Genomic DNA, 27500 nt, shown 5'->3' on the forward strand with positions numbered 1-27500 from the left:
AAAATGATGTAATCTTGCAATCTTTTAAATTGCAAACACACAAAGAATATGAAAGACTTTGACTCTTGTTTGATGATTACTCAATGTATTATGACAACCCAGGAGAGCTTCTTGATCGGCCAGTGTGCCGCGCCCATCTGCTGCTTCTTTTCAGGCACAGGAACACGTTTTGACAGCAACAGGTGGCAAAATTATCCATCCATCCATTTCCTACCGCGTGTCCCGTTCGGGGTCGGGGGGGGGGGGTGTGAATCACATTCACACACTTAGTGTTGCCAATCAACCTATCCCCAGGTGCATGTTTTTGGAGGTGGGAGGAAGCCGGATTACCCGTAGGGAACCCACGCTGTCACGAGGAGAACATGCAAACTCCACACAGAAAGATCCCGAGCGCAGGATCGAACCCAGGACCTTCGTATTGTGAGGCAGACGCGATAACCCCTCATCCCACCGTGCTGCCTGGCAAAATGCCAGATAAATTCATTTATGTCCTCACAAGTATCATTATGAATATGAAGCGTTAAACGTATTGGCGGAAATGTGAATTGTGTGTCCTTGCCTCAAACTTTTTTACATTGTTGACATCAAATGTTGGCAAAGGCCCAACGACAGTCAAAATATCCACAGCCTGTAGAAATGTACGCAAGAGCCATGAGACAGCTCACATTTCCACAGCAACGTCAGTCTTGAAACGGTTTTATCTTTGCCGTGAAAAAGGTGTTTGTGCGTAAGCAAGCTTGTGGTCCCTGCAACATTGAACAGGAAAAGCGGTGTAGAAATGGACGTGTGGATGTATTGTAATGCAAGTAAGGTACACTTCCACATCCATATTTGATTACAATATGTTATATAAAAAAAAAAAAAATCACACTGATATATCTAGCACAACAAAAGGCTGGAGACTCGTTCATTTGAACTGATCAGCATACTTGCCAACCCTACAGATTTTCCCGGGAGAGTCCCGAATTTCAGTGCCCCTCCCGAAAATCTCCCGGGGCAACCATTCTCACGAATTACTCCCGATTTCCACCCGGACAACAATATTGTATTCTCACCTGAAACCTTCACCCTTTAACGTCCGCATGCTGTCCTCAGTCACGTCTGCATTTCCTCTATATAAACAGCGTGCCGGCCCGGTAAACATAACATCTATGGCTTTTGGAACTCAGTACACACACAATAACTTATCTGGATTCGATAAGGAATCGGTTCGATAAAAGGATTCGCTAATGGCATCGACATCGATAATTTCTTATCGAACATCATCCCTATCTTTATATATATATATATATATATATATATATATATATATAAAATAAAATAAATACTTGAATTTCAGTGAATTACAGCCCATCCATCCATCCATCTTCTTCCGCTTATCCCATACTTGCCAATCTTGAGACCTCCGATTTCGGGAGGTGGGGGGGTGGGCGTGGTCGGGGTGGGCGTGGTTGGGGGCGTGGCTAAAAGGGGAGGAGTATATTTACAGCTAGAATTCACCAAGTCAAGTATTTCATATATATATATATATATATATATATATATATATATATATATATATAAAACAAATACTTGACGTTCAGTGAATTCTAGCTATATATATATATATATATATATATATATATATATATATATATATATATATATATATATATATACGTATATATATATATATTTTATTATATGTGTATATATATATATATATATATATGTATATATATATATTAATTTTATTATATATATATATATATCCATCCATCCATCCATTTTCTACCGCTTATTCCCTTTTGGGGTCGCGGGGCGCGCTGGAGCCTATCTCAGCTACAATCGGGCGGAAGGCGGGGTACACCCTGGACAAGTCGCCACCTCATCGCAGGGCCAACAGAGATAGACAGACAACATTCACACTCACATTCACACACTAGGGCCAATTTAGTGTTGCCAATCAACCTATCCCCAGGTGCATGTCTTTGGAAGTGGGAGGAAGCCGGAGTACCCGGAGGGAACCCACGCAGATATATATATATATATATATATATATATATATATATATATATATATAAAATAAATACTTGAATTTCAGTGTTCATTTATTTACACATATACACACACATAACACTCATTGTTGAGTTAAGGGTTGAATTGTCCATCCTTGTTCTATTCTCTGTCACTATTTTTCTAACCATGCTGAACTCTGATGATGCATTGCTGTGTGGCACGCACAAAAGTGCTTTCATCAAATGCACTAGATGGCAGTATTGTCCTGTTTAAGAGTGTCACAACATTGCTGTTTACGGCAGATGAACTGCTTTATGGTATATAAAAACGTGACTGCTGTTGTTGTGTGTTGTTACCGCGCTGAGAGGACGTTAATGAAACTGCCTAACAATAAACCCACATAAGAAACCAAGAACTCGTCCTCCATCATTCTACAGTTATAACGTGATTGGGCAGGTATGCTGGTTATATTGTGGGTTAGCGGACTCAGGTCCTCATGGACCTGAGTCCGCCTGAATTTCGGGAGAAAATTTGTCCCGGGAGGTTTTCGGGAGAGGCGCTGAATTTCGGGAGTCTCCCGGAAAATCCGGGAGGGTTGGCAAGTATGGCTTATCCTAGGTCGGGTCGCAGGGGCAGCAGCCTAAGCTGGGAAGCCCAGACTTCCCTCTCCCCAGCCACTTCGTCCAGCTCCTCCCGGGGGATCCCGAGGCGTTCCCAGGCCAGCCGGGAGAGAGAGTCTTCCCAACGGGTCCTGGGTCTTCCCCGTGGCCTCCTACCGGTCGGACTTGTGTGTGTATATATATATATATATATATATATATATATATATATAAACCCCCCCAAGCGATCTCCCTAATACTGAGGTCTCAAGGTTGGCAAGTATGCTGATCAGTGTTCAACAGCATGAGCAAGGAGAGGATTATGCTGCCATGTCTGGGTCCATAATCAGGCTGGTCAATCAGAAGACAACACCTGTCACGTGACTCGTGGTCAGCCAATCAGAAGAGAGCGAGCCAAACCAGCACCATGTTGTTGTTTAAAATGGACCCAAATATTTTCAAAACACTGTTGGTGAATGTGGGCTGGGGGCGACCGGGGCCTACCTCCTGCTCCTGTCCGGCCTCAGGCGGGGAGAGGGCGGGCTTGCTCCAGGCGAGGCTCGCCGCCGGCTTCCGGAAGTCGTCGTCGTCCGTCCCCTGCGAGCCCGCCTCCGTGGCATCGCTCGGCTTCTCCGAGTCACCCGCGGCCGAAAACACCACCATCACTCTGGGCAGCGGCAGCGTCCGCCGCTCCTGGATGAAGCGTCTCACCCGAGAAGTGGCGGCGGGCAGGGAACTCCTGGAGGGGGACAGTCGCTCCCTGCCGCCATCACACATGCTGGAGCCGCTGGCGCCATTCTGCTGCATGCGCTGATGAGGAGAGTGCACCAGCCGCTATTGCTAGCATCAACAATAGCAATATTGGCAATGTTGGGAGTCGCGCAGCCACACACTAAACTCCGAACAAACCCGACGACGACTTCGTGTCTCAGCCCGGCGTTAAACCAGCTAATGGCGACTCTTTTTCTAATAAATATAAGCAGTTTAGGAGTGGGCGTGTTGTGTATTTCATCCCAACGTTGCCAGCGTTTCAGCTCGTACGTACTATGGCGGCGCTGATCTGTGACGTCATCACGTCGACGCACGCTCGTTTTTTAGCGATGACGCCGACCAGGAAGTAAACACTCATGTACCTAGACTACAATTATTTACATTATTTACTGAACTTGTGTGAGCCTTTTGCTTTGCCCTTTTTTTATATATATATATATATATATATATATATATATATATATATATATATATATATATATATATATACACACTTATTTTTTTGCATTCTATTTTAGTTGCTTTATTGAGTTTACAACCCCCTGGCGCTAATTTGTACTGTTTTTGTACTTATTTTGATTATTATTATTTCTCGATTGTTTGTAAATGTTGCAGTTTATAAATAAAGGTTTATAAAATTAAAAAAAATTAAAAAACCTGGACTACAATCCTTCAAATAGCATTCATTAAAGTTAGCATAGAACTTCAACTAGCATTCATAAAGGTTAGCATAATTAATTCAACTAGCATTCATAAATGTTAGCATAATTAATTCAACTAGCATTCATAAAGGTTAGCATAATTAATTCAACTAGCATTCATAAATGTTAGCATAATTAATTCAACTAGCATTCATAAATGTTAGCATAATTAATTCAACGAGCATTCATAAAGGTTAGCATAATTAATTCAACGAGCATTCATAAAGATTAGCATAATTAATTCAACAATCATTCATAAAGGTTAGCATAATTAATTCAACGAGCATTCATAAAGGTTAGCATAATTAATTCAACTAGCATTCATAAAGGTTAGCTTACATCCTTCAACTAAAATTCATTAAGGTTAGCATAATTAATTCAACTAACATTCATAAAGGTTAGCATAATTAATTCAACGAGCATTCATAAAGATTAGCATAATTAATTCAACGAGCATTCATAAAGGTTAGCATAATTAATTCAACGAGCATTCATAAAGGTTAGCATAATTAATTCAACTAGCATTCATAAAGGTTAGCATAATTAATTCGACTAGCATTCATAAATGTTAGCATAATTAATTCAACTAGCATTCATAAAGGTTAGCATAATTAATTCAACTAGCATTCATAAAGGTTAGCATGATTAATTCAACTAGCATTCATAAAGGTTAGCATGATTAATTCAACTAGCATTCATAAATGTTAGCATAATTAATTCAACTAGCATTCATAAAGGTTAGCATAATTAATCCAACGAGCATTCATAAAGGTTAGCATAAATCATTCAAATAGCATTCATTAAGGTTAGCATGGATCTTCAACTAGCATTCATAACGGTTAGCTTACATCCTTCAACTAAAATTCATTAAGGTTAGCATCATTAATTCAACTAGCATTCATAAAGGTTGGCATCATTAATTCAACGAGCATTCATAAAGGTTAGCAAAAATCATTCAAATGGCATTTATTAAGGTTAGCATAGATGTTCAACTAGCATTCATAAAGGTTAGCATAATTAATTCAACTTGTATTCATAAAGGTTCGCAAAAATTCTTCAAATAGCATTCATAAAGGTTAGCATAATTAATTCAACTAGCATTCATAAAGGTTAGCATAAATCCTTCAAATAACATTCATAAAGGTTAGCATTTTTGTGCCTTCTAAAATGTCTAAAACTGCTAGCACGAGGTAGCTATCAATGCAGCCAATAATCTATGATACAAAACAAAGGTGCTGTAAGTATTCATGTAATGCAGTAATATTTACCCAAAAGTATTTGATAAAGTCATTATCAAATACTTTTGGGTGGCATTTGCTTGACTAAAATAAAGAAATGTTTGTGGTGAAAAAACAAACCAAAAAAAACCTGGATGTATGGACATATTACAACATTTTTGGATTACAACTTAACTAATATTCACACTCTAATGTTAGCATGCTAGCAGTTAGCGTGTGTCAAGTACCAAGTTATACGAGTCAGAAGCGTTCCACAGCAAAATTGGCACAAAAAAAGTTATCATGCTAACAGTTAACATGTGCCAAGTACCCAGTTATATGAGTCTTAAGGGGTTCCGCTGCAAAATTGGCTAAAAATGTTAGCATGCTAGCAGTTAGCATATGTCAAGTACAAAGCTATACAAGTCTGAGGCGCTACGCTGAAAAATGGGCTGAAAAAGTTAACATGCTAGAATGTTAATGTTAGTATGCTAACAGTTAGCATTTGTCAAGTACCAAGTTATGACTCTTAGGAGTTTTGCTGTAAAATTGGCTAAAAAAAAAAAATTTAAAAAAAAGATAGCATGCTAGAATGCTAATGTTAGCATGTGTTAAATACCAAGTCATCACTCTGAAGTGTTCGGCTGTAAAATTGTCACACAAAAAAAGATAGCATGCCAGAATGCTAATGTTAACATGTGTCAAATACCTAGTTGTGACTTTGATGTGTTCAGCTGTAAAAATGGCTAAAAAAGTTAGAATGCTAACAGTTAGCATGTTTCAAGTACCAAGGTATTACTCTGATGTGTTCAGCTGTAAAATTGGCTAAAAAAGTTAGCATGCTAGAATGCTAACAGTTAGCATGTATCAAGTACCAAGTCATGACTCTTGGGTGTTCTGCTGTAAAATTGGCTAAAAAAAGAAGATAGCATGCTAGAATGCTAATGTTAGCATGTGTCAAAAACCAAGTCATCACTCTGAAGTGTTCGGCTGTAAAATTGCCAAAAAAAAGTTGGTATGCTAGAATGCTAAAAGTTAGCATGTGTCAAGTACCAAGTCATGACTCTTAGGTGTTCTGCTGTAAAATTGGCAAAAAAAAAAAAAAAAAAAGATAGCATGCTAAAATTCTAATGTTAGCATGTGTCAAATACCAAGTCATTACTCTGAAGTGTTCGGCTGTAAAAATTGGCAAAAAAAGTTAGCATGCTAGAATGATAACAGTTAGCATGTGTCAAGTACCAAGTCATGACTCTGACGTTTTCTGCGGTAAAATTGGCACCAAAAAAAAGATAGCACGCTAATGTTAGCATGGTAACAGTTAGCATGTGTCAAGTACCCAGTTATATAAGTCTGAGGAGTTTCGTTGCAAAATTGGCTAAAAACGTTAGCATGCTAGCAGTTAGCATATGTCAAGCACTAAGCTATACAAGTCTGTGGCGTTACGCTGAAAAATTGGCTGAAAAAGTTAACATGCTAGATTGCTAAAGTTAGTATGCTAACAGTTAGCATTTGTCAAGGACCAAGTCATGACTCTGAGGTTTTCTGCTGTAAAATTGGCCAAAAAAAAGAAGATAGAATGCAAGAATGCTAATGTTAGCATGTGTCAAATACCTAGACGTGACTCTGATGCGGTCAGCTGTAAAATTGGCTAAAAAAGTTAGCATGCTAGAATGCCAACAGTTAGCATGTCTCAAGTACCAAGTCATTACTCTGAGGTGTTCTGCTGTAAAATTGGCACCAAAAAAAAAGTTTGCATGCTAGAATGCTAATGTTAGCATGTGTCAAGTACCAAGTCATGACTCTTAGGTGTTGTGCTGTAAAATTGGCTTTAACAAAAAGTTAGTATGCTAGAATGCTAACAGTTAGCATGTGTCAAGTACCAAGTCATGACTCTGAGGTTTTCTGCGGCAAAATTGGCACCAAAAAAAGTTAGCATGCTAATGTTAGCATGGTAACAGTTAGCGTGTGTCAAGCACCCAGTTATATGAGTCTGAGGAGTTTCGTTGCAAAATTGGCTAAAAACGATAGCATGCTAGCAGTTAGCATATGTCAAGCACTAAGCTATACAAGTCTGTGGCGTTATGCTGAAAAATTGGCTGAAAAAGTTAACATGCTAGAATGCTAAAGTTAGTATGCTAACAGTTACCATTTGTCAAGGACCAAGTCATGACTTTGAGGTTTTCTGCTGTAAAATTGGCCAAAAAAAAGGAAGATAGAATGCAAAATGTTAGCATGTGTCAAATACCTAGACGTGACTCTGATGCGTTCAGCTGTAAAATTGGCTAAAAAAGTTAGCACACTAGAATGCTAACCGTTAGCATGTCTCAAGTACAAAATCATTACTCTGAGGTGTTCTGCTGTAAAATTGGCACAAAAAAAAAGATAGCATGCTAGAATGCTAATGTTAGCATGTGTCAAATACCTACTCGTGACTCAGATGTGTTCAGCTGTAGAAATGGCTAAACAAGTTAGCATGCTAGAATGCTAACAGTTAGCATGTATCAAGTACCAAGTCATCATGACTCTGAGGTGTTCTGCTGAAAAATTGGCTAAAAAATAAATTAGCGTGTGTCAAGTACCAAGTTATACAAGCCCGAAAATTGGCTACAAAAAGTTAGTGTGCTAATTTTAGCATGCTAACAGTTATCATGTGCCAAGTACCCAGTTATATGAGTCCGAGGGGTTCCGCTGCAAAATTGGCTAAAAATATTAGCATGCTAATGCAGCCTGAGGCTGAGCCAATCAGTGGCCACGATACTGAACAGCGTAGTCTGATTGTTTTGGTCTTGTCTGTTGGTAGTTTTACTTCATTTAGCCATTTTGAAGCTTGAAAATGCTTCATTTATGGCAAAATTGCATACTTTTTTTTTTTTTTTACCGATAGCACAATATGGATGTGTTTAGATAGTTTAGCATATATTGAGTATAAATAAGGCAAAGTAACTGTAATAGATTACATTCCGTTTCAATGATGATGACCAAGCAGCAGAGAATAAAGAACTGTAGTTGACAGTGAGTTTCCCACAGGGGGAGACTTTGCGTGCCCACTCAGTTTATTTTCACGCTGGTGCTTGTTGCCGTCTTGTCTCCGGTGTGACGGATGTGAAAATGTTGAGAGGAAACTCGCACACTTCACTGCTGATGTTGTCTCAGGCAGGAAGGAGGGCAGCTGGACCACCGAAGGTAATCACGATCGTTACTTGTCTACTTTTTGTGTAGTGTATTATCAATATGTGGAGTCTATAATAAACACAAGCATCTATTTTGTTTGGCAAATAATAATTAACTTAGAATTTAATGGCAGCAACACATTGCAAAAAAGTTGCCATGGGGCATTTTACCACCGTGTTACATGGCCTTTCCTTTTAACAACACTTAGTAAACGTTTGGGAACTGAGGAGAGCAATTTTTGAAGCTTTTCAGGTGGAATTCTTTCCCATTCTTGCTTGATGTACAGCTTAAGTTGTTCAACAGTCCGGGGGTCTTCGTTGTGGTATTTTAGGCTTCATAATGCGCCAAACATTTTCAATGGACTACAGGCAGGCCAGTCTCTTTTACTATGAAGCCACGCTGTTGTAACACGTGGCTTGGCATTGTCTTGCTGAAATAAGCAGGGGCGTCCACGATAACGTTGCTTGGATGGCAACATATGTTGCTCCAAAATCTGCATGTACCTTTCAGCATTAATGGTGCCTTCACAGATGTGTAAGTTACCCATGCCTTGGGCACTAATACACCCCCATACCATCACAGATGCTGGCTTTTGAACTTTGCGCCTCGAACAGTCCGGATGGTTCTTTTCCTCTTTGGTCCGGAGGACACGACGTCCACAGTTTCCAAAAACAATTTGAAATGTGGACTCGTCAGACCACAGAACACTTTTCCACTTTGCGTCAGTCCATCTTAGATGAGCGAAGCCGGCGGCGTTTCCGGGTGTTGTTGAGAAATGGCTTTCGCTTTGCATAGTAGAGTTTTAACTTGCACTTACAGATGTAGCGACAAACTGTAGTTACTGACAGTGGTTTTCTGAAGTGTTCCTGAGCCCATGTGGTGATATCCTTTACACAATGATGTCGGTTTTTGATGCAATACCGCCTGAGGGATCGAAGGTCAAGGGCATTCAATGTTGGTTTCCAGATTCTCTGAACCTTCCAGTTGGAACATCAAATATCTTGTCTTTGCAGTTTATTCAATTGAATATAAGTTGAAAAGGATTTGCAAATCATTGTATTCTGATTTTAGTTACCATTTACTTACTACCAACTTCACTGATTTTGGGTTTTGTATATTTATTAGAATTATTTTAGGTAATTAACTTAATTTATTAAATCAATGTTTGAAAATAATTCAAATGGTATTAATATTTCAATTAATTTATTCGTATTATACTTGTAAAATCTAAAACAATTGATTTTCATATAAAATGTATTTATTTTCAACATTTTATGTTATATTTTTGATGATATTAATATTGTTTAAAGTAATAATTCAATGTATTTATGATCATAATTAGCTTCATTAGAATTATTTTAAGTAATAAACTCAATGTAATATAAATGGATGTCATGTAAACATGTTAATAATATTTCAATTAATGTATTATTTTAATATTCTTAAAATCGAAAACATTTGATGTTCATATAAAATGTATTATTTAAAAAATGTTATGTTATATTTTTGATTATATTAGTTTTGTTTAAAGCAATAATTTTATGTATTTAATGTGTGCATTTTCAACATTTTGTTATATTTTTGCTTATAATAGTATTGTTTAAAGTAATAATGTATTTATGATCATAATTAGGTTTATTAGAATTATTTTAAGAAAAAAAACATAATGTATTAAATCAATGTCATAAAATAAATTAAATTGATGTAATAAAAACATGTTAATAATATTTCAATGTATTCATTCTTTTTATGATTTCAAAATTTAAAACATTTGATTTTCATATCAAATGTATTTATTTTCAACATTTTATGTTATATTTTTGATTATATTAGTTTTGTTTAAAGTAATAATGTAATGTATTTATCATCATAATTAGCTTTATTAAGTTATTTTAAGTAATTAAGTCAATGTATTAAATCAAGGTTAAAAAATCATTTAAATGGATGACATGAAAACGTGTTAATAATATTTCAATTAATTTACTCTTTTTATATTTTAAAAATCGAAAACATTTGATTTTAAAATAAAATGTTTTATTTTCCACAATTTATGTTATATTATTGATTATATTAGTTTTGTTTAAAGTAATAATTTAATGTATTTAATGTATGCATTTTCAACATTTTGTTATATTTTTGCTTATATTAGTATTGTTTAAAGTAATCATTTAATGTATTTATGATCATAATACATTTTATTATAATTATTTTAAGTAATAAACCTAATGTATCAAATCAATGTTATAAAATAAATTAAACTGATGTCATAAAAACATGTTAATAATATTTCAATGTATTTATTCTTTTTAAGATATCAAAATTTAAAACATTTGATTTTCATATAAAATGTCTTTTCAACATTTTTTGTTATATTTCTGATTATATTAGTATTGTTTAAAGTAATAATTCAAAGTATTGTTTACCTCTTTTGAAAAAAATCATACTAAATGTATTTTTGATTATATTAATTTTGTTTGAAGTAATATTTAATGTATTTATGATCATAATTAGCTGTATTAGAATTATTTTAAGTTATAAATGTAATGTATTGTATCAATGTTCAAAAATAATTTAAATTGATGTCATAAAAACATGTTAATAATATTTCAATTTATTTATTATTTTTATATTTTCAAAATCTATAACATTTGATTTTCATGTAAAATGTCTTTTCAACATTTTTTGTTATATTTTTGATTATATTAGTATTGTTTAAAGTAATAATTCAATGTATTGTTTACCTCATTTGAAAAAAATCATACTAATATTGTTCTAACTAAATTATTTATTATATATTTCTAATTTTAAAACTGTGTATTTGTATTTTGTATAAAATATATTTATTGTCAACATGTCATGTTATATTTTTGATTACATTAGTAGTGTTAGACATAGTTAATTTAATGTAATTTCTGTTTTTACCTAAAAAAACGTATTTTCTTTTAATTAAACTAATTATGTATATCTTACAATCCAAAACAGTGTATTTTATATAAAACATATTTACTTTCAACATTTCACGTGACCCCGAGAGGGACAAGCGGTAAAAAATGGATGGATGCTATATTTTTGATGATATTAGAATTGTTTCAAGTAATTAATTGGAGAAAATCATATTATTATTTTAATTACACTGTTTACATTTATGTTTAAATCTCAGTGTATTTCTATTTTGAATAAAATGTATTAATTTTCAACATATAATTTTATATTTCTAACTATATTTGTATATATTGTGTTGTATATTTTTTTATTTAATCAAAAACGCTTGTATTTATTTTTAGACAAAAATTAGTATTTGTTAAGGGAGAATAGCTCTTGTATTGTATATATACATAAATATATATATACATATACATATATATATATACACACACACACACACATATATATGTATATATATATATATGTACATATATATCCACATATATATGTACATATATACACAGATATATATACACACACACACACACACACACACACACACATATATATATGTGTGTATATATGTGGGTGTATATGTATATATGTACATACATACATACATACATATATATATATATATATATATATATATATATACACACACACATATATATATACAGATATATATATATATATACACACACATATATATATATATATATATATACACACACATATATATGTATATATATAAACAGATATATATACACACACACACATATATATATGTGTGTATATATGTGGGTGTATATGTATATATGTACATACATACATATATATATATATATATATATATATACACACACACACATATATATATACAGATATATATATATATATACACACACACATATATATATATATATATACACACACATATATATATATATATATATATATATATATATATATATATATATATATATATATATACATATAAAGTATATAGCCTGAAATGCTTTACTGCTGTGTTCTTGTGTTTGACCACAATCTTTATGAAGCAGTTTTTTGTTCAGCCACATCCTGTTCATTCGAGAAAAGTGTGCAGTTGTGTGTCCTGTGCTGCTTTCAGACATGCTGGGAAATTTCAGTGTCCAGTGTGCGGTACCGACCGCTGCGTCGCTGAGTCTGCTGAGTCTGCTGTGTCTTCTGTGTCTGCGATGTAAAAAGAAGTCCAGTAAGTAACGGTCCAATAAAAAGCCTAAACACTGGGCAGTCTCTTTGATTGTGTCGATGACCTGTGGTGTACCCCAGGGATCAATCCCAAGTCCCTTATGTTTGCACGTAGAGTTATAAAGTATGTTATTATTAGGGATGTCCCGATCTAGGTTTTTGCACTTCCGATCCGATACCGATATTGTTTTTGCACTTCCGATCCGATACCGATACTAACCGATACCGATACTGGCCTATCCGAGCATGTATTAAAGTTTAAAGTTATTTAGCCTACTTAGTTGTCAGAATCATGTTGAAAAGGGTTTTAGTACTCTTGATAACAACTAGCCAGCTGAATTAGGGGAGTTTGAATAATACACAATGGTTGATAACAAGAAACTGACCTGTTTATTCAAGGATAAACACAAAATAGACAAAATTATACATGACAAACAGAAATGGCATCATTGAACTAGGGCTGGGCGATATGGCCTTTTTTTAATATTGCGATATTTTAAGGCCATATTGCGATACACGATATATATCTCGATATTTTGCCTTAGCCTTGAATGAACACTTGATGCATATAATCACAGCAGTATGATGATTCTCTGTGTTTTGATTGATTGATTGAGACTTTTATTAGTAGATTGTACAGTACAGGACATATTCCGTACAATTGACCACTAAATGGTAACACCCGAATACGTTTTTTAACTTGTTTAAGTCGGGATCCACTTAAATTGATTCATGATACAGATATATACTATCAGATATATACTATCATCGTAATACAGTCATCACACAAGATAATCACATTGAATTATTTACATTATTTATAATCCGGGGTGTGGAGGGGGGCGCCGGATGTAAGTGTCAAAAAGACAGCCAAAACAGTTTGATATGAGAATAAATCTAAAGTTAAAATATATTGATTTTCAAAATTTTCTTTCCAGGTTTGCATGTCTACATTAAAACATTCTTCTTCATACTGCATTAATATATGGTACTTTTAAACTTTCATGCAGAGAAGGAAATCACAACTAAAAAAATCACTATTTTTTTCATACGGCGTTGATGTGGAAATGTTTGCCTCGGCATTTTGATGGTGTGGACGTGTGGCACCGAATGGAGATAAGCGTCTCGACAGACGTTACAATATTTGAACAATGATGACGAAAACTGTTTTCTCTGTCGTGTCCGTGTGTCGAAAATTGTTATGCGCTTATTTTTTTTATTTGATTTTGTGCGTGGCATAGAATTGCTATGGGCAGAGGACGCTTGAGCAAGCGCGCACCTTAGAGGGAGCGTTGGTCACACGGCTGCGCTAGCATCACAGCTAACGTTAGCCATGCTGCTACCTCTCTGCTCGGGGAGGACGTATACGTATGTGACGTGTGTCGCGACAGTATGTGACGTATGACGTGACAGTATGTGACGTGGGTAAGAAGGTGCGCTTGCTGTCTGTGAGAGGGAGACACAGGAAAGAATGAGAAGAGCCTGTCGTGTAATGCCAGCAGCTAAAAGCAACTGCGTGAGAATCCACAGACCTGTGGATGTGTTGAAGGTGTGCTGGAAAATGCGGAACGGAAATTAGGGAGCAGCAGAAAAGTGGAATGTATTATTTAAATCGGTGCGTTGGGAAACACGGACCGGAGTTTTTTTTTTTAACTGGATCTGGATCGGCATTTTCCCATGCCTTGCCGATACGCATTTTTTGGCAAATATCGGCGGCCGATCCGATCCAAATATCGGATCGGGACATCCCTAGTTATTATTGTTACTATACTGCATGTGTGATCAAAACCTGTCTGTGTGTGCCCGTACACTTCCTGCAGAGACCATACATGAGGAAACTCAAATATACGACACGCAGACATTGTGAGTACACCGTATGTCGATTCTGTCCCACATTGTGACGCGTGTACGCTCTGACGTGTCTGCAGCCATCGAGGGGGCAGCAGGTTCGCTGTCGTGCGCTCAAAAACAGGTCAGTCCTTTCATGGGAATTTATTTCTCCTTCCATATTTACTACTTTCTCTTACATTTTCCAGTCACCAGAGCCAACCAAATGACCCCACATGACCCCAAGTATGTATTACTTTATGTACAAATACTATTTATTTACCCCAAATGACCCCAAGTATGTAGTACTTTATACACAAATACTATTCATTTTAACCCCACATGACCCCAGGTATGTAGTACTTTATGTATAAATACTATTCATTTCAAAGCAAAGGTCAATTACGTTTGTTTCTGTTTTCCAGCGCTGACTGTTATCCAGGTGACTTTTGCAAAATAATGATGATTAATTTTGTTATTATTATTGTTGTTTGAAAAGCTGCACTTTATTTATGCCAACAGCTATTTATTTAAATGAAGCATCACCGCCGAGAAGTTGGGAGCATATTTATGTGTAAGTGTGTCCTTATAAAGCATATTTATGTGTATGTGTGTCCTTATAAAGCATATTTATGTGTAAGTGTGTCCTTATAAAGCATATTTATGTGTAAGTGTGTCCTTATAAAGCATGTTTATGTGTAAGTGTGTCCTTATAAAGCATGTTTATGTGTAAGTGTGTCCTTATAAAGCATATTTATGTGTAAGTGTGTCCTTATAAATCATATTTATGTGTGTCCTTATAAAGCATATTTATGTGTAAGTCTGTCCTTATAAATCATATTTATGTGTAAGTGTGTCCTTATAAAGCATATTTATGTGTAAGTGTGTCCTTATAAAGCATATTTATGTGTAAGTCTGTCCTTATAAATCATATTTATGTGTGTCCTTATAAAGCATATTTATGTGTGTGTGTGTGTCCTTATAAAGCATATTTATGTGTAAGCCTGTCCTTACAAAGTATATTTATGTGTGTCCTTATAAAGCATATTTATGTGTAAGTCTGTCCTCACAAAGCATATTTATGTGTTAAGTCCTTATAAAGCATATTTATGTGTGTGTTCTTGAAAAGCATAAATAATGTGTATGTTTTTATGAAGCATATTTATGTGTCGCAATGTCCTTATAAAGCATATTAACGTGTAAGTCTGTCCTTATACAGCATAATTTTGTGTCATGTCCTTATAAAGCATATTTGTGTGTAAGTGTCCTTATAAAGCATAAATAATGTGTAAGTATGTTTTTAAAAATAATATGTATGCGTGTGTCTTTAAAAGGCATATTTATGTGTAAGTATGTCTTTTTAAGCATACAGTATTTATGTGTAAGTGTGTCTTTAAAAAGCATGTTTGTGTCATTATGTCTTTAAAAAGCATATTTATGTGTCATTATGTCTTTATAAAGCATATTTATGAGTCATTATGTCTTTAAAAAGCATATTTATGTGTAAGTATGTCTTTTTAAGCATACAGTATTTATGTGTAAGTGTGTCTTTAAAAAGCATGTTTGTGTCATTATGTCTTTAAAAAGCATATTTATGTGTCATTATGTCTTTATAAAGCATGTTTATGTGTCATTATGTCTTTAAAAAGCATATTTATGAGTCATTATGTCTTTAAAAAGCATATTTATGTGTAAGTATGTCTTTTTAAGCATACAGTATTTATGTGTAAGTGTGTCTTTAAAAAGCATGTTTGTGTCATTATGTCTTTAAAAAGCATATTTATGTGTCATTATGTCTTTATAAAGCATATTTATGAGTCATTATGTCTTTAAAAAGCATATTTATGTGTAAGTATGTCTTTTTAAGCATACAGTATTTATGTGTAAGTGTGTCTTTAAAAAGCATGTTTGTGTCATTATGTCTTTAAAAAGCATATTTATGTGTCATTATGTCTTTATAAAGCATGTTTATGTGTCATTATGTCTTTAAAAAGCATATTTATGAGTCATTATGTCTTTAAAAAGCATATTTATGTGTAAGTATGTCTTTTTAAGCATACAGTATTTATGTGTAAGTGTGTCTTTAAAAAGCATGTTTGTGTCATTATGTCTTTAAAAAGCATATTTATGTGTCATTATGTCTTTAAAAAGCATATTTATGTGTCATTATGTCTTTAAAAAGCATATTTATGAGTCATTATGTCTTTAAAAAGCATATTTATGTATAGTATGTCTTTTTAAGCATACAGTATTTATGTGTAAGTGTGTCTTTAAAAAGCATATTTGTGTCATTATGTCTTTAAAAAGCATATTTATGTGTAAGTGTGTATTTAAAAAGCATATTTATGTGTCATTATGTCTTTATAAAGCATATTTATGTGTCAGTCTTTATAAAGCATGTTTATGTGTCATTGTCTTTATAAAGCATATTTATGTGTCATTATGTCTTTATAAAGCATATTTATGTGTCATTATGTCTTTAAAAAGCATATTTATGTGTAAGTGTGTATTTAAAAAGCATATTTATGTGTCATTATGTCTTTATAAAGCATATTTATGTGTCAGTCTTTATAAAGCATGTTTATGTGTCATTGTCTTTATAAAGCATATTTATGTGTCATTATGTCTTTATAAAGCATATTTATGTGTCATTATGTCTTTATAAAGCATATTTATGTGTCATTATGTCTTTATAAAGCATGTTTATGTGTCATTGTCTTTATGAAGCATATTTATGAGTCATTATATCTTTATAAAGTATATTTATGTGTAAGTGTGTCCTCATAAAGCATATTTGTGCATATGTATGTGTAAGTATGACTTTAGAAAGCATATTTATGTGTGTTTCTTTAAAAAGTATTTATGTGTCATTATGTCCTTATAAAGCATATTTATGTCATTGTCTCTAAATTATATTTATGTGTCATTATGTCTCTAAATTATTATATTATATATATATATATAAATTATATTTATTTATGTGTCATTATGTCTCTAAATTATATTTATGTGTCATTATGTCTCTAAATTATTATATTATATATATATATATAAATTATATTTATTTATGTGTCATTATATCCTTATAAAGCATATTTATGTGTAAGTGTGTCCTTATAAATCATGTTTATGCATAAGTGTTTTTTATGAAGCATATTTATGTGTCATTATGTCTTTATAAAGCATATTTATGTGTCATTATGTCTTTATAAAGCATATTTATGTGTCATTATGTCCTTATAAAGCATGTTTATGTGTAAGTGTGTCCTTATAAAGCATATTTACATGTCATTATTTCTGTATAAATCATAAAATCATATTCATGCATAAGTGTGTTCTTATGAAGCATATTTATGTGTTATATCCTTATAAAGCATATTTATGTGTAAGTGTCCTCATAAAGCATATTTATGTGTAAGTGTTTCTTTAAAAAGCATATTTATGTGTCATTATGTCTCTAAATTATATTTATGTGTCATTATATCCTTATAAAGCATATTTATGTGTAAGTGTGTCCTTATAAATCATGTTTATGCATAAGTGTGTTTTTTATAAAGCATATTTATGTGTCATTATGTCTTTATAAAGCATATTTATGTGTCATTATGTCTTTATAAAGCATATTTATTTGTCATTATGTCTTTATAAAGCATATTTATGTGTCATTATGTCTTTATAAAGCATATTTATGTCATTATGTCTTTATAAAGCATATTTATGTGTCATTATGTCTTTATAAAGCAAATTTATGTGTCATTATGTCTTTATAAAGCATATTTATGTGTCATTATGTCTTTATAAAGCATATTTATGTGTCATTGTGTCCTTATAAAGCATATTTATGTGTCATTATGTCTTTATAAAGCATGTTTATGTGTCATTGTCTTTATAAAGCATATTTATGTGTCATTATGTCTTTATAAAGCATATTTATGTGTCATTATGTCTTTATAAAGCATATTTATGTGTCATTGTCTTTATAAAGCATATTTATGTGTCATTATGTCTTTATAAAGCATGTTTATGTGTCATTGTCTTTATAAAGCATATTTATGTGTCATTATGTCTTTATAAAGCATATTTATGTGTCATTATGTCTTTATAAAGCATATTTATGTGTCATTATGTCCTTATAAAGCATATTTATGTGTCATTATGTCTTTATAAAGCATATTTATGTGTCATTATGTCTTTATAAAGCATGTTTGTGTCATTATGTCTTTATAAAGCATATTTATGTGTCATTGTCTTTATAAAGCATGTTTGTGTCATTATGTCTTTATAAAGCATATTTATGTGTCATTATGTCTTTATAAAGCATATTTATGTGTCATTATGTCTTTATAAAGCATATTTATGTGTCATTATGTCTTTATAAAGCATGTTTGTGTCATTATGTCTTTATAAAGCATATTTATGTGTCATTGTCTTTATAAAGCATATTTATGTGTCATTATGTCTTTATAAAGCATATTTATGTGTCATTGTGTCTTTATAAAGCCTATGTATGTGTCATTATGTCTTTATAAAGCATATTTGTGTCATTATGTCTTTATAAAGCATATTTATGTGTCATTATGTCTTTATAAAGCATATTTATGTGTCATTATGTCTTTATAAAGCATATTTATGTGTCATTATGTCCTTATAAAGCATATTTGTGTCATTATGTCTTTATAAAGCATATTTATGTGTCATTATGTCTTTATAAAGCATATTTATGTGTCATTATGTCTTTATAAAGCATATTTATGTGTCATTATGTCCTTATAAAGCAAATTTATGCGTCATTATGTCTTTATAAAGCATATGTGTCACATTATGTCTTTAAAAAGCGTATTTATGTGTCATTATGTCCTTATAAAGCATATTTATGTGTCATTATGTCCTTATAAAGCATATTTATGTGTCATTATGTCTTTAAAAAGCATATTTATGTGTCATTATGTCTTTATAAAGCATATTTGTGTGTCATTATGTCCTTATAAAGCATATTTGTGTCATTATGTCCTTATAAAGCATATTTATGTGTTATGTCCTTATAAAGCATATTTATGTGTTATGTATGTCCTTATAAAGCATATTTATGTGTCATTATGTCTTTATAAAGCATATTTGTGTCATTATGTCCTTATAAAGCATATTTATGTGTTATGTATGTCCTTATAAAGCATATTTATGTGTCATTATGTCTTTATAAAGCATATTTATGTGTTATGTCTTTATAAAGCATATTTATGTGTTATGTCTTTATAAAGCATATTTATGTGTTATGTCTTTATAAAGCATATTTATGTGTTATGTCTTTATAAAGCATATTTATGTGTTATGTCTTTATAAAGCATATTTATGTGTTATGTCTTTATAAAGCATCCATCCATCCATCCATTTTCTACCGCTTAATCCCTTCAGGGTTGCGGCATATTTATGTGTTATGTCCTTATAAAGCATATTTATGTGTTATGTCCTTATAAAGCATATTTATGTATTATGTCCTTATAAAGCATATTTATATGTTATGTCCTTATAAAGCATATTTATGTGTTATGTCTTTATAAAGCATATTTATGTGTTATGTCTTTATAAAGCATATTTATGTGTTATGTCTTTATAAAGCATCCATCCATCCATCCATTTTCTACAGCTTAATCCCTTCAGGGTTGCGGCGTATTTATGTGTTATGTCCTTATAAAGCATATTTATGTATTATGTCCTTATAAAGCATATTTATGTGTGTGTCCTTATAAAGCATATTTATGTGTTATGTCCTTATAAAGCATATTTATGTATTATGTCCTTCTGAAGCACATTTATGTATTTTGTGTGTGCAGGAATCCTCTCCCCATGGCGGCGGTGTATGAAAATGATGCGAGGACAAAAGGTGAGCAGGTGCTGCTCCACACAAAAGCAAGAAGAAACTCTCCTGATTGGTGGTTTGATGTTCATGTCCTCAGATGCTCACCAGCTCTCGGTGGGCGACTACGAAAACGTTCCCGCAGCGGCGCCCAAAAGCGACGGTACTAACGCTCACAATGCTTTCCCAGATCCCTTTTTTCATTTCTAACGTTCCGAACCCGATCCCCGCCTAGACGACGACTACGAGAACTCTGAGTTCTTGGCACAAACAGGTCAGGACGGTGAGGACACGCTCGCCTTTTGTAGGACGGAAGTCCATGTTGACGTTTTTCTCCCGCGCCCAGGCGTCGCCTTCTACGCCGTGGAACAGGAAGCCCGCAGATGACGTGGACGACATGGACTCGGGTCTATACATTTGCCACTGAGCCATGTTAACACATTATCACGGGACTGTTGACTGTGGCTCGTCGTTACAACGCCGCTACTTGACACAGCTCACGCACGCCTGGTCTGCCAGAGCATAAGAGGACGTGGCGACTCTGTTGCTATATTTATTCAGTATTCTCTTTGACCTGAATGGAACGAAGAATTGTGATATTAAAAGCAACAAAAAAGGTAAATGTCCTTTTCATGTTTACTATTTGGCCTATTGATCGTATGTGCACGTTTCATATTCCGTTCTGCACGGATGTTTTTTTGTTTTTTTTAATTATTTTTAATCCATCGGATGGCACCATAATGGAACACCAACACAGTATCAGTGCAGCGTCGATACAGCTGGTGATTGTGCCACACACTCACTTACACATTACATTTGTACCAATAGAACTTTTTAATTTCCAATTATTGGAGATTTTGGTGTTGGCCGATATTAGCATGAATCATAGTACGTATATTTTTTTAAACATGTTGTAGTGCCCGCAAGGGACAAGCGGTAGAAAATGGATGGAATGTTAGAAAAGGTTTGCTCGAGTGAAAGAGTCAAAAGGGAGAACAATGGTAGGTATGACAAATACTAACCTATTTATTATTAACCGTCTGGAATGGCCTTATGCTGTCTTTAAGTTGGAGTGGGGTTTTTTTTTTTTTTTTTTGGCATCACCTAGAGCAGGGGTGTCAAACTCAATCTACTCCCAAAAATCACAGCACGATAACTTCAAAATAAAGACAACTTCAGATTGTTTTCTTTGTTTAGAAATAGAACAAGCACATTCTGGAAATGTACAAATCATAATATTGTTAATAATAATAATAATAATAATAATAATAATACATTTTATTTGGTATAGCGCTTTTCAGTGTATTCAAATTTAAATATAAAACAGTTCAAAGTAATAATATAAAATACAGGAAATATAAAAGCAGTACATTGTAAAATACATATGTAGGGTTTAAATGTTGTTTTTTACACTTACATGTTGGGGTTAATAGTATTCTATATTTATTTGTCGTTATTTATACTTTCTGAATAAATTATTTGATAATGTTCATCAGCCAACTCATTGGTGTTAATTTTCAATCTATCAAGATAAAAAAAATTACATCAAAATCAAATTACAGGATGTTATTTATGTAGTTTAATCATTTTCCTCAACTGGTGCACTAACATCATGTGGTTTATTTATTTACATATGTAGCATCATCTACAAAGATACAAAGAATTGCTATTGTGACATCTAGTGGACGCATTTAGAACAGCAGTTTCTTTTATTCAAAAATTCTGGCTCATTTTTATACTTAGCAAACTCATCCCGCAGGCCGGATAAAACCGCCTGATCCGGCCCACGGGCCTTACGTTTGACATCACTGACCTAGAGGTTACAATAATTCATGACTCAGTAGGATGCGGACACGTTTGTTACTGGATACCTTTTAATATCCTGCCTTGGAGCCTTTGCACGCGCAAGCAATATGCAACTGTAACAATTTAATATGTGTTTATATTGACAAATGTGCTGTTTTAGACTGCAATATTGTTCAATGAAGGACATTTATTACTAAGGGGGGGGAATCTTTGGGCACCCAACGATTCGATCCAATTCCTGGGGTGACGATTCGATTCAGAGTCGATTCTTGATTCAAAGCGATTCCAGCAAAAGTATTATTTGGTCTAATATTTGTAATGATATTTTTTTCGAAAACAGGTTACAGGTTAGAAAAGCTCATTCTGGTTGCATGAAGATGGCCGAAAAACAACTTTTAAAAAAAAGGTATTCTTATAAAGATAAAAACATTTAACATTTCTCTTCTTTTTTTTAAATTTCTTTCTTTCTTTTTTCCCTCTTTCTTTGTTTATTTAATTGATGTATTTGTAGATATTACTTTGTTTTTTTGTTGTTTCTTTCTTTTTGGGATGGGGGTGTGAGTGGTATGGGTGGGATATAAACAAAAATATTTTGACATTTAGGGCAGACAATAGATATATGATTGATGTGAATATGATGTAATGGATAGGAATGTCTGATGCTGGATGTCAATAAAAAAATAATAAAAATAAAATATATATATATATATTTTTTAATCGATTTAAAATTTGGATGAATAAAAATCCACATTCGGATGTGAATCGATTTTTTTTGTGCACACCTTCTTATTACATGTGTCTAGTTGTGTGCTATAGGGCAGGTCCGACATCCGGGCAACTGAGCTACATACGGGTTCTTCGAGCCATAGCAACCTGACTGGCGTTGAAAACAAACCGTCGCCATTACTCTTTAACCTGTCGACCTGCGCTGATTAAACCCGTCGTTCTGCCTCCAAAATGCCAAAAAACTGTGTTGTTTTTGGTTGTGCAAACCACAACTGGAAACAGGGAAAACAAAGGTCGTATTTTGTTCTGCCAAAGCGTGCTAAAAGCCCACAGAGGCGAGACAAATGGCTCGCAGCTTTACACCGGGAAAACGAGGACGGTTCTCACTGGAGTCCCCCAAAATCCCGGGTCGTGTGTTCGGATCACTTCGTTTCTGGTAAATATAAGGAACAAAAATCCACCTTCTTAACCACAACTTGGCTATACCGTCCATGCTAATGTTGAACCCGTTGAATTTTTACTGAATAACGTTCGACAGCTGAAGTTGTTGTTGTTGCACAACAATAACATACGGTATAAAGGCTATTTCCAGTAATTCAGCAAATAATAAATCATAATACTGAACTGAATTTGAATGAGCTCTCTACAGATATAATAAATATACAGATACTGGTAGCCACCGTGTCATCCTTATTATCATTTATCAACATACCTTGGGTGATTTAACAATTTTTATGTGATTTATTCGTTATATAACAACCGAAGCTAACAACCGACCTGGTGCGCTTGTGAGGTAGACGTAAAGATTTCCAAATTCCATGTCCGGCCATTGTGTAGGATTATCAGTCCACGCATCTGCTGGAAGGCGGTAAGGGCAGTCGTTTAATCCAACTACAGAACATTTTAACTCTTATCTTAACCTAGCCTCACTGGAAAGACTATTTACATAATCATACGCCATTTAGAACAGTTTAAAATGCCGTGAAACCTCGTTAAATGCCTTTTCTGTCAATGCTGTGTTCGCTGTGAGCTGGTTTGTTTTCAACGAATTCAATATGGCGACCGGTTGCTAAGGGATTGGCAGGCGGAAGTGACGTAGGTCCGCCCTCGCCTATTATGTAGTATGTGCTTAGCTGATGGCTCCTCGTAGCCTAAACCGAGCATGTTTACCTTTTGTAAAGGACTTGGCTAAAATAGAAGACTAAGTTTACACTGCAGGCCAAATTCGATTTTTTTTTTTCTCCAGCTGACTGTTTACACTGCAAGTAAAATGTGATCTATATCAGACTCCAGTGTAAACGCGCATGCGGCCTTGACGTCACTTGCATGCGCAGTTCGATAAAGTGTAACCAAAATAAATTGACCGGATTCCGTAAATGAACAAGGAAGTCGCTGCTACTACTACAAAATAAAATACAAGTAGACGCCATAGATATGGTTGACACGCCTTAAAAATTAGTGTTTTTTTTACGTGAAAATAAATTAAAGTAATATAATGTATGAATGGATGTATATAGTGTAATATATTTGGGAGGGTTCTAATATTTTAATGGATGTTAACTAGAGTCACAGACATCAGCGTCGATCTACGTTAGCTTTATTTTTCAACTCACAAGTAAGCAAATACGCAACAACGTAAATGCCGGTCCTTTAACAATTATTGTTTCATCAAAATATATATTGATACATTACATATAGCCTACTTTTTCGCACACTATTGAAAATTTGGCCTTCAAAAAACCCCCCCTTTGCTTACCGAAACCGGATGTAGTGCGGAAGTATCCATTTTCGCGGGCGACTGCGTTTTTCCGGCACACACGAGTGACGTAGCTCGCCCAGAGCTGACGAAAAAGGTCACTATATATAAAGTCAATATATATTCCTATAATACATATAGACTATTTTTTCCCCACACTATTGACAAGTCGTGCACCGAAAATTTGGCCGTCAAAAAAAACAAAACACCTTGCTTACCGAAACCGGATGTAGTGCGGAAATATGACTTTTCGCGGGCGACTGCGTCTTTCCGGTGCACACAAGTGACGTAGTTCGCCCAAAGCTGACGAAAAAGTCACATTTAGGTCACATACAGGTCAGATTGCGTTAAAACGATGATGCTGTGTTCCAAATTTAAATTATTTACTGAAATCGTGTGAGCCTATGGCGTTGCACTTTGTTTGTTTTATATATATATATATATATATATTTTTTTTTTTTTTTTGCATTCTATTTTAGTTACTATTTTGCATTCTATTTTAGTTACTTTGAGTTTACAACCCCCTGGCGCTGTTTTGTACTGTTTTTGTACTTATTAGGGACCGAGTCCCTTTGGGACAGAGGACCCTATTGAATTTCTAGCATTTTATTATTATACCGCCGCCTCTTTGAGCTGTAATTTGACCCCCTTAACATGCTTCAAAACTCAAATTGGACACACACATCAGGACTGGTGAAAATTGCGATCTAATCAAAAAACCAAACCCCAAAACTCAAATTTGCGAAGGAAGAAAACACAGACAAAACTGCCTGTAACTCCCAGTAGGAATGTCGTAGAGACATGAAACAAAAACCTCTATGTAGGTCTCACTTAGACCTATATTTCATACACTGACAACCCCCAGCAAAAATCAACAGGAAGTTTGCAATTCCCCCTTCAAAACAAAAGTTGTGTAAAAACAGTCACCTTTTTTCCAAACATTATCTCCTCTGAGCGCGTTTGTCGTGTCGGCTTCAAATTAGCACAGGAGAGAGATTGAACCCTTCTGATTAAAAGTTGATGAAAGAGTTTTGATTACTGCTCCGGTTTGGATTTTATGAGCCCTCAAACTCGGTCCCGTCCATCGCTGCTTGCAGCTTTTATTTTGATTATTATTTCTCAACTGTTTGTAAATGTTGCAATTTATAAATAAAGGTTTATAAAATAAAAAATAAATTAAAAAAAGTCAGATTGCGTTTAGACTGCAGTCACATTTGAAAATATCAGATTCCAATCAGATTTGGACCACCTCCTGATGTGGCCTGAATGTGATGCTAAAAGATCAGATTTGAAGCACTTTGGAGCGTTTAGACTGGCAAAAAAAAAAAATCAGATCTGTGTCACTTGAGGCCAAAAAAAACAGATTTGGTGTACAGTGTAAACGGGGCCACGTGTGTCAACTGTCTGTCCATTTTTGCACAAGTAAACATGCTGCAGGAATGCCTGTATCGGACATTATCCACGATATCGTCCTATACTTGTTTCTTTGATGATATCAGACCGAGATGTCCATCCATCCATCTTCTTTCGCTTATCCGAAGTGGGGCCGCGGTGGCAGCAGCCTAAGCAGAGACTTCCCTCTCCCCAGCTACTTCGTCCAGCTCTTTCCGGGGGGATCCCAAGGCGTTCCCAGGCCAGCGGGGGGGCAGTCTCTCCACCATGTCCCGGGTCTTCCTCGTGGTCTCCTACCGGTCGGAGCAGACTAAATTCCAACATCGAAGCTGCGTTTGAAACTTCTGAGATATATTTGAAATACATAAAATACCTGTGATAGTCCATCAAAAAGAAGCGATGGCTGAATGGTCTTTTTTTTTACCGACATTTATTAACTTGACAAAGACAGGACATGTGACCACAACAAGCATTAGAGTACAAGTTAATGGTACCTATAAATAATAATAATTATTATTATTACAGCCTATGTTTTTTAGTAGTGACGTTGTGAAGCATCTTCCATGACTTCACACTGCCAACCTTTTAGGGATGACGGTTTAAAACGAGAGTAAAAGTCGTTAGTGATTTATTTAATCTTGAATTGTCTACTTGTCAAAGTTTAGATTGATTTAAAGCGGACTCACCTCTCACACACACACACACTCGCACAGTCACACACACACACAGCGGGCTGATGGGAAGTTCTAGACGTTGCTCAGGGCGTCCACTCCTGGCAGGACTTTGCCTAGAAGAGAAAGTCAGCGGTCTTAAGAGGGATAATCTCCATTACCACATCTAGGATTTCTCCACTGGAGTTAGAGCCACAAGTCAAGTTCAGCAACAGTTCAAAAGGTCAAACACAGGAATGTTGTTGTTTTTTCTGCTCACCTTCCAGCAGCTCCAAGCTGGCTCCGCCTCCAGTGCTCACGTGACTGACCTTGTCCTCCGTGTTCCACTTGGCGCAGCATGTGGCAGTGTCGCCCCCGCCTAAACATCACACAGAAAGTACTTTCTTAAAGGGGAACTGCACTTTTTTTGTGAAATTGTGCCCATTATTCATAATCCTTACGTAAGACAAGATTACATATGTTTTTCTATTTTTGTAAAAGTACGAGGTGGAGTACACCTTTCCTCCAAAAAGCCCTCTAAAAAAAAAAGATTGAAAAACCGCCAACAATACTCCAGTTACATTTTATGACCTCAATATTAACCAAGTATTAGCGATTTTGTTATTATAAGCGCTAATGTAGAGGAACTACTTTTAGCAGTGGCGTGTTTACAGAGAGAGAACTATCTTATGCAGCTACAATATTGACAAACTAAGTTGGAGAAAGTTCATTCTAGATTATGAATCTCACCTGCATAGTAGAAGGCTGTGGCCAAAAACCGAAAGAGTTGGTCAACTCTGACATTCAACTTAGACTGGGAGATGGCGAGAAAGACACAAAAAGTTGCTTGTTTTGGTTTTTACCAACGTGAGGA

General features: G+C 34.4%; 4 protein-coding genes across 4 annotated transcripts in view; 1 reads left to right on the forward strand and 3 right to left on the reverse strand.

Annotated features, from left to right (window-relative positions):
• kctd7 (potassium channel tetramerization domain containing 7) overlaps nt 1–3742 on the reverse strand; it is a 16521-nt gene extending 12779 nt beyond the window's left edge. Inside the window, exon 1 of the mRNA XM_061963029.2 lies at nt 3102–3742. Coding sequence (XP_061819013.1) covers nt 3102–3404 — 303 coding nt within the window. The 5' untranslated portion in view covers nt 3405–3742. The remainder of the gene's footprint in view (nt 1–3101) is intronic.
• Nucleotides 1–27500, reverse strand: part of nsd1b (nuclear receptor binding SET domain protein 1b) — a 322978-nt gene that overhangs the window by 149721 nt on the left and 145757 nt on the right. The window lies entirely within an intron of this gene.
• Nucleotides 8391–20840, forward strand: LOC140679014 (uncharacterized). The gene is made up of 11 exons (XM_072913752.1): nt 8391–8469; nt 12515–12619; nt 14436–14478; nt 14544–14587; nt 14652–14688; nt 14868–14884; nt 14965–15016; nt 20274–20323; nt 20397–20459; nt 20532–20579; nt 20643–20840. The coding sequence occupies exons 2-11, from the start codon at nt 12517–12519 to the stop codon at nt 20681–20683; spliced, it is 498 nt and encodes a 165-aa protein (XP_072769853.1). The 5' UTR covers nt 8391–8469; nt 12515–12516; the 3' UTR covers nt 20684–20840.
• The window catches only part of pgk1 (phosphoglycerate kinase 1), a 17033-nt gene continuing 15917 nt past the window's right edge, over nt 26385–27500 (reverse strand). The window contains exons 10-11 of the mRNA XM_061963028.2: nt 26907–27005; nt 26385–26763 (exon numbers count right to left, since the gene is read on the reverse strand). Coding sequence (XP_061819012.1) covers nt 26723–26763; nt 26907–27005 — 140 coding nt within the window. The 3' untranslated portion in view covers nt 26385–26722. The remainder of the gene's footprint in view (nt 26764–26906; nt 27006–27500) is intronic.

The sequence above is a fragment of the Nerophis lumbriciformis genome, linkage group LG09, assembly GCF_033978685.3.
Source record: "Nerophis lumbriciformis linkage group LG09, RoL_Nlum_v2.1, whole genome shotgun sequence".
Classification (NCBI taxonomy): domain Eukaryota; kingdom Metazoa; phylum Chordata; class Actinopteri; order Syngnathiformes; family Syngnathidae; genus Nerophis; species Nerophis lumbriciformis.

Bases quoted from the DNA above. Each gene is read 5' to 3' on its own strand.
- LOC140679014 (XM_072913752.1), top strand. From the start codon at position 12,517: ATGCTGGGAAATTTCAGTGTCCAGTGTGCGGTACCGACCGCTGCGTCG. The intron at 14,588-14,651 runs GTCAGTCCTTTC...TACATTTTCCAG, and splicing joins TGTCGTGCGCTCAAAAACAG to TCACCAGAGCCAACCAAATG. The intron at 20,324-20,396 runs GTGAGCAGGTGC...TCATGTCCTCAG, and splicing joins AAATGATGCGAGGACAAAAG to ATGCTCACCAGCTCTCGGTG.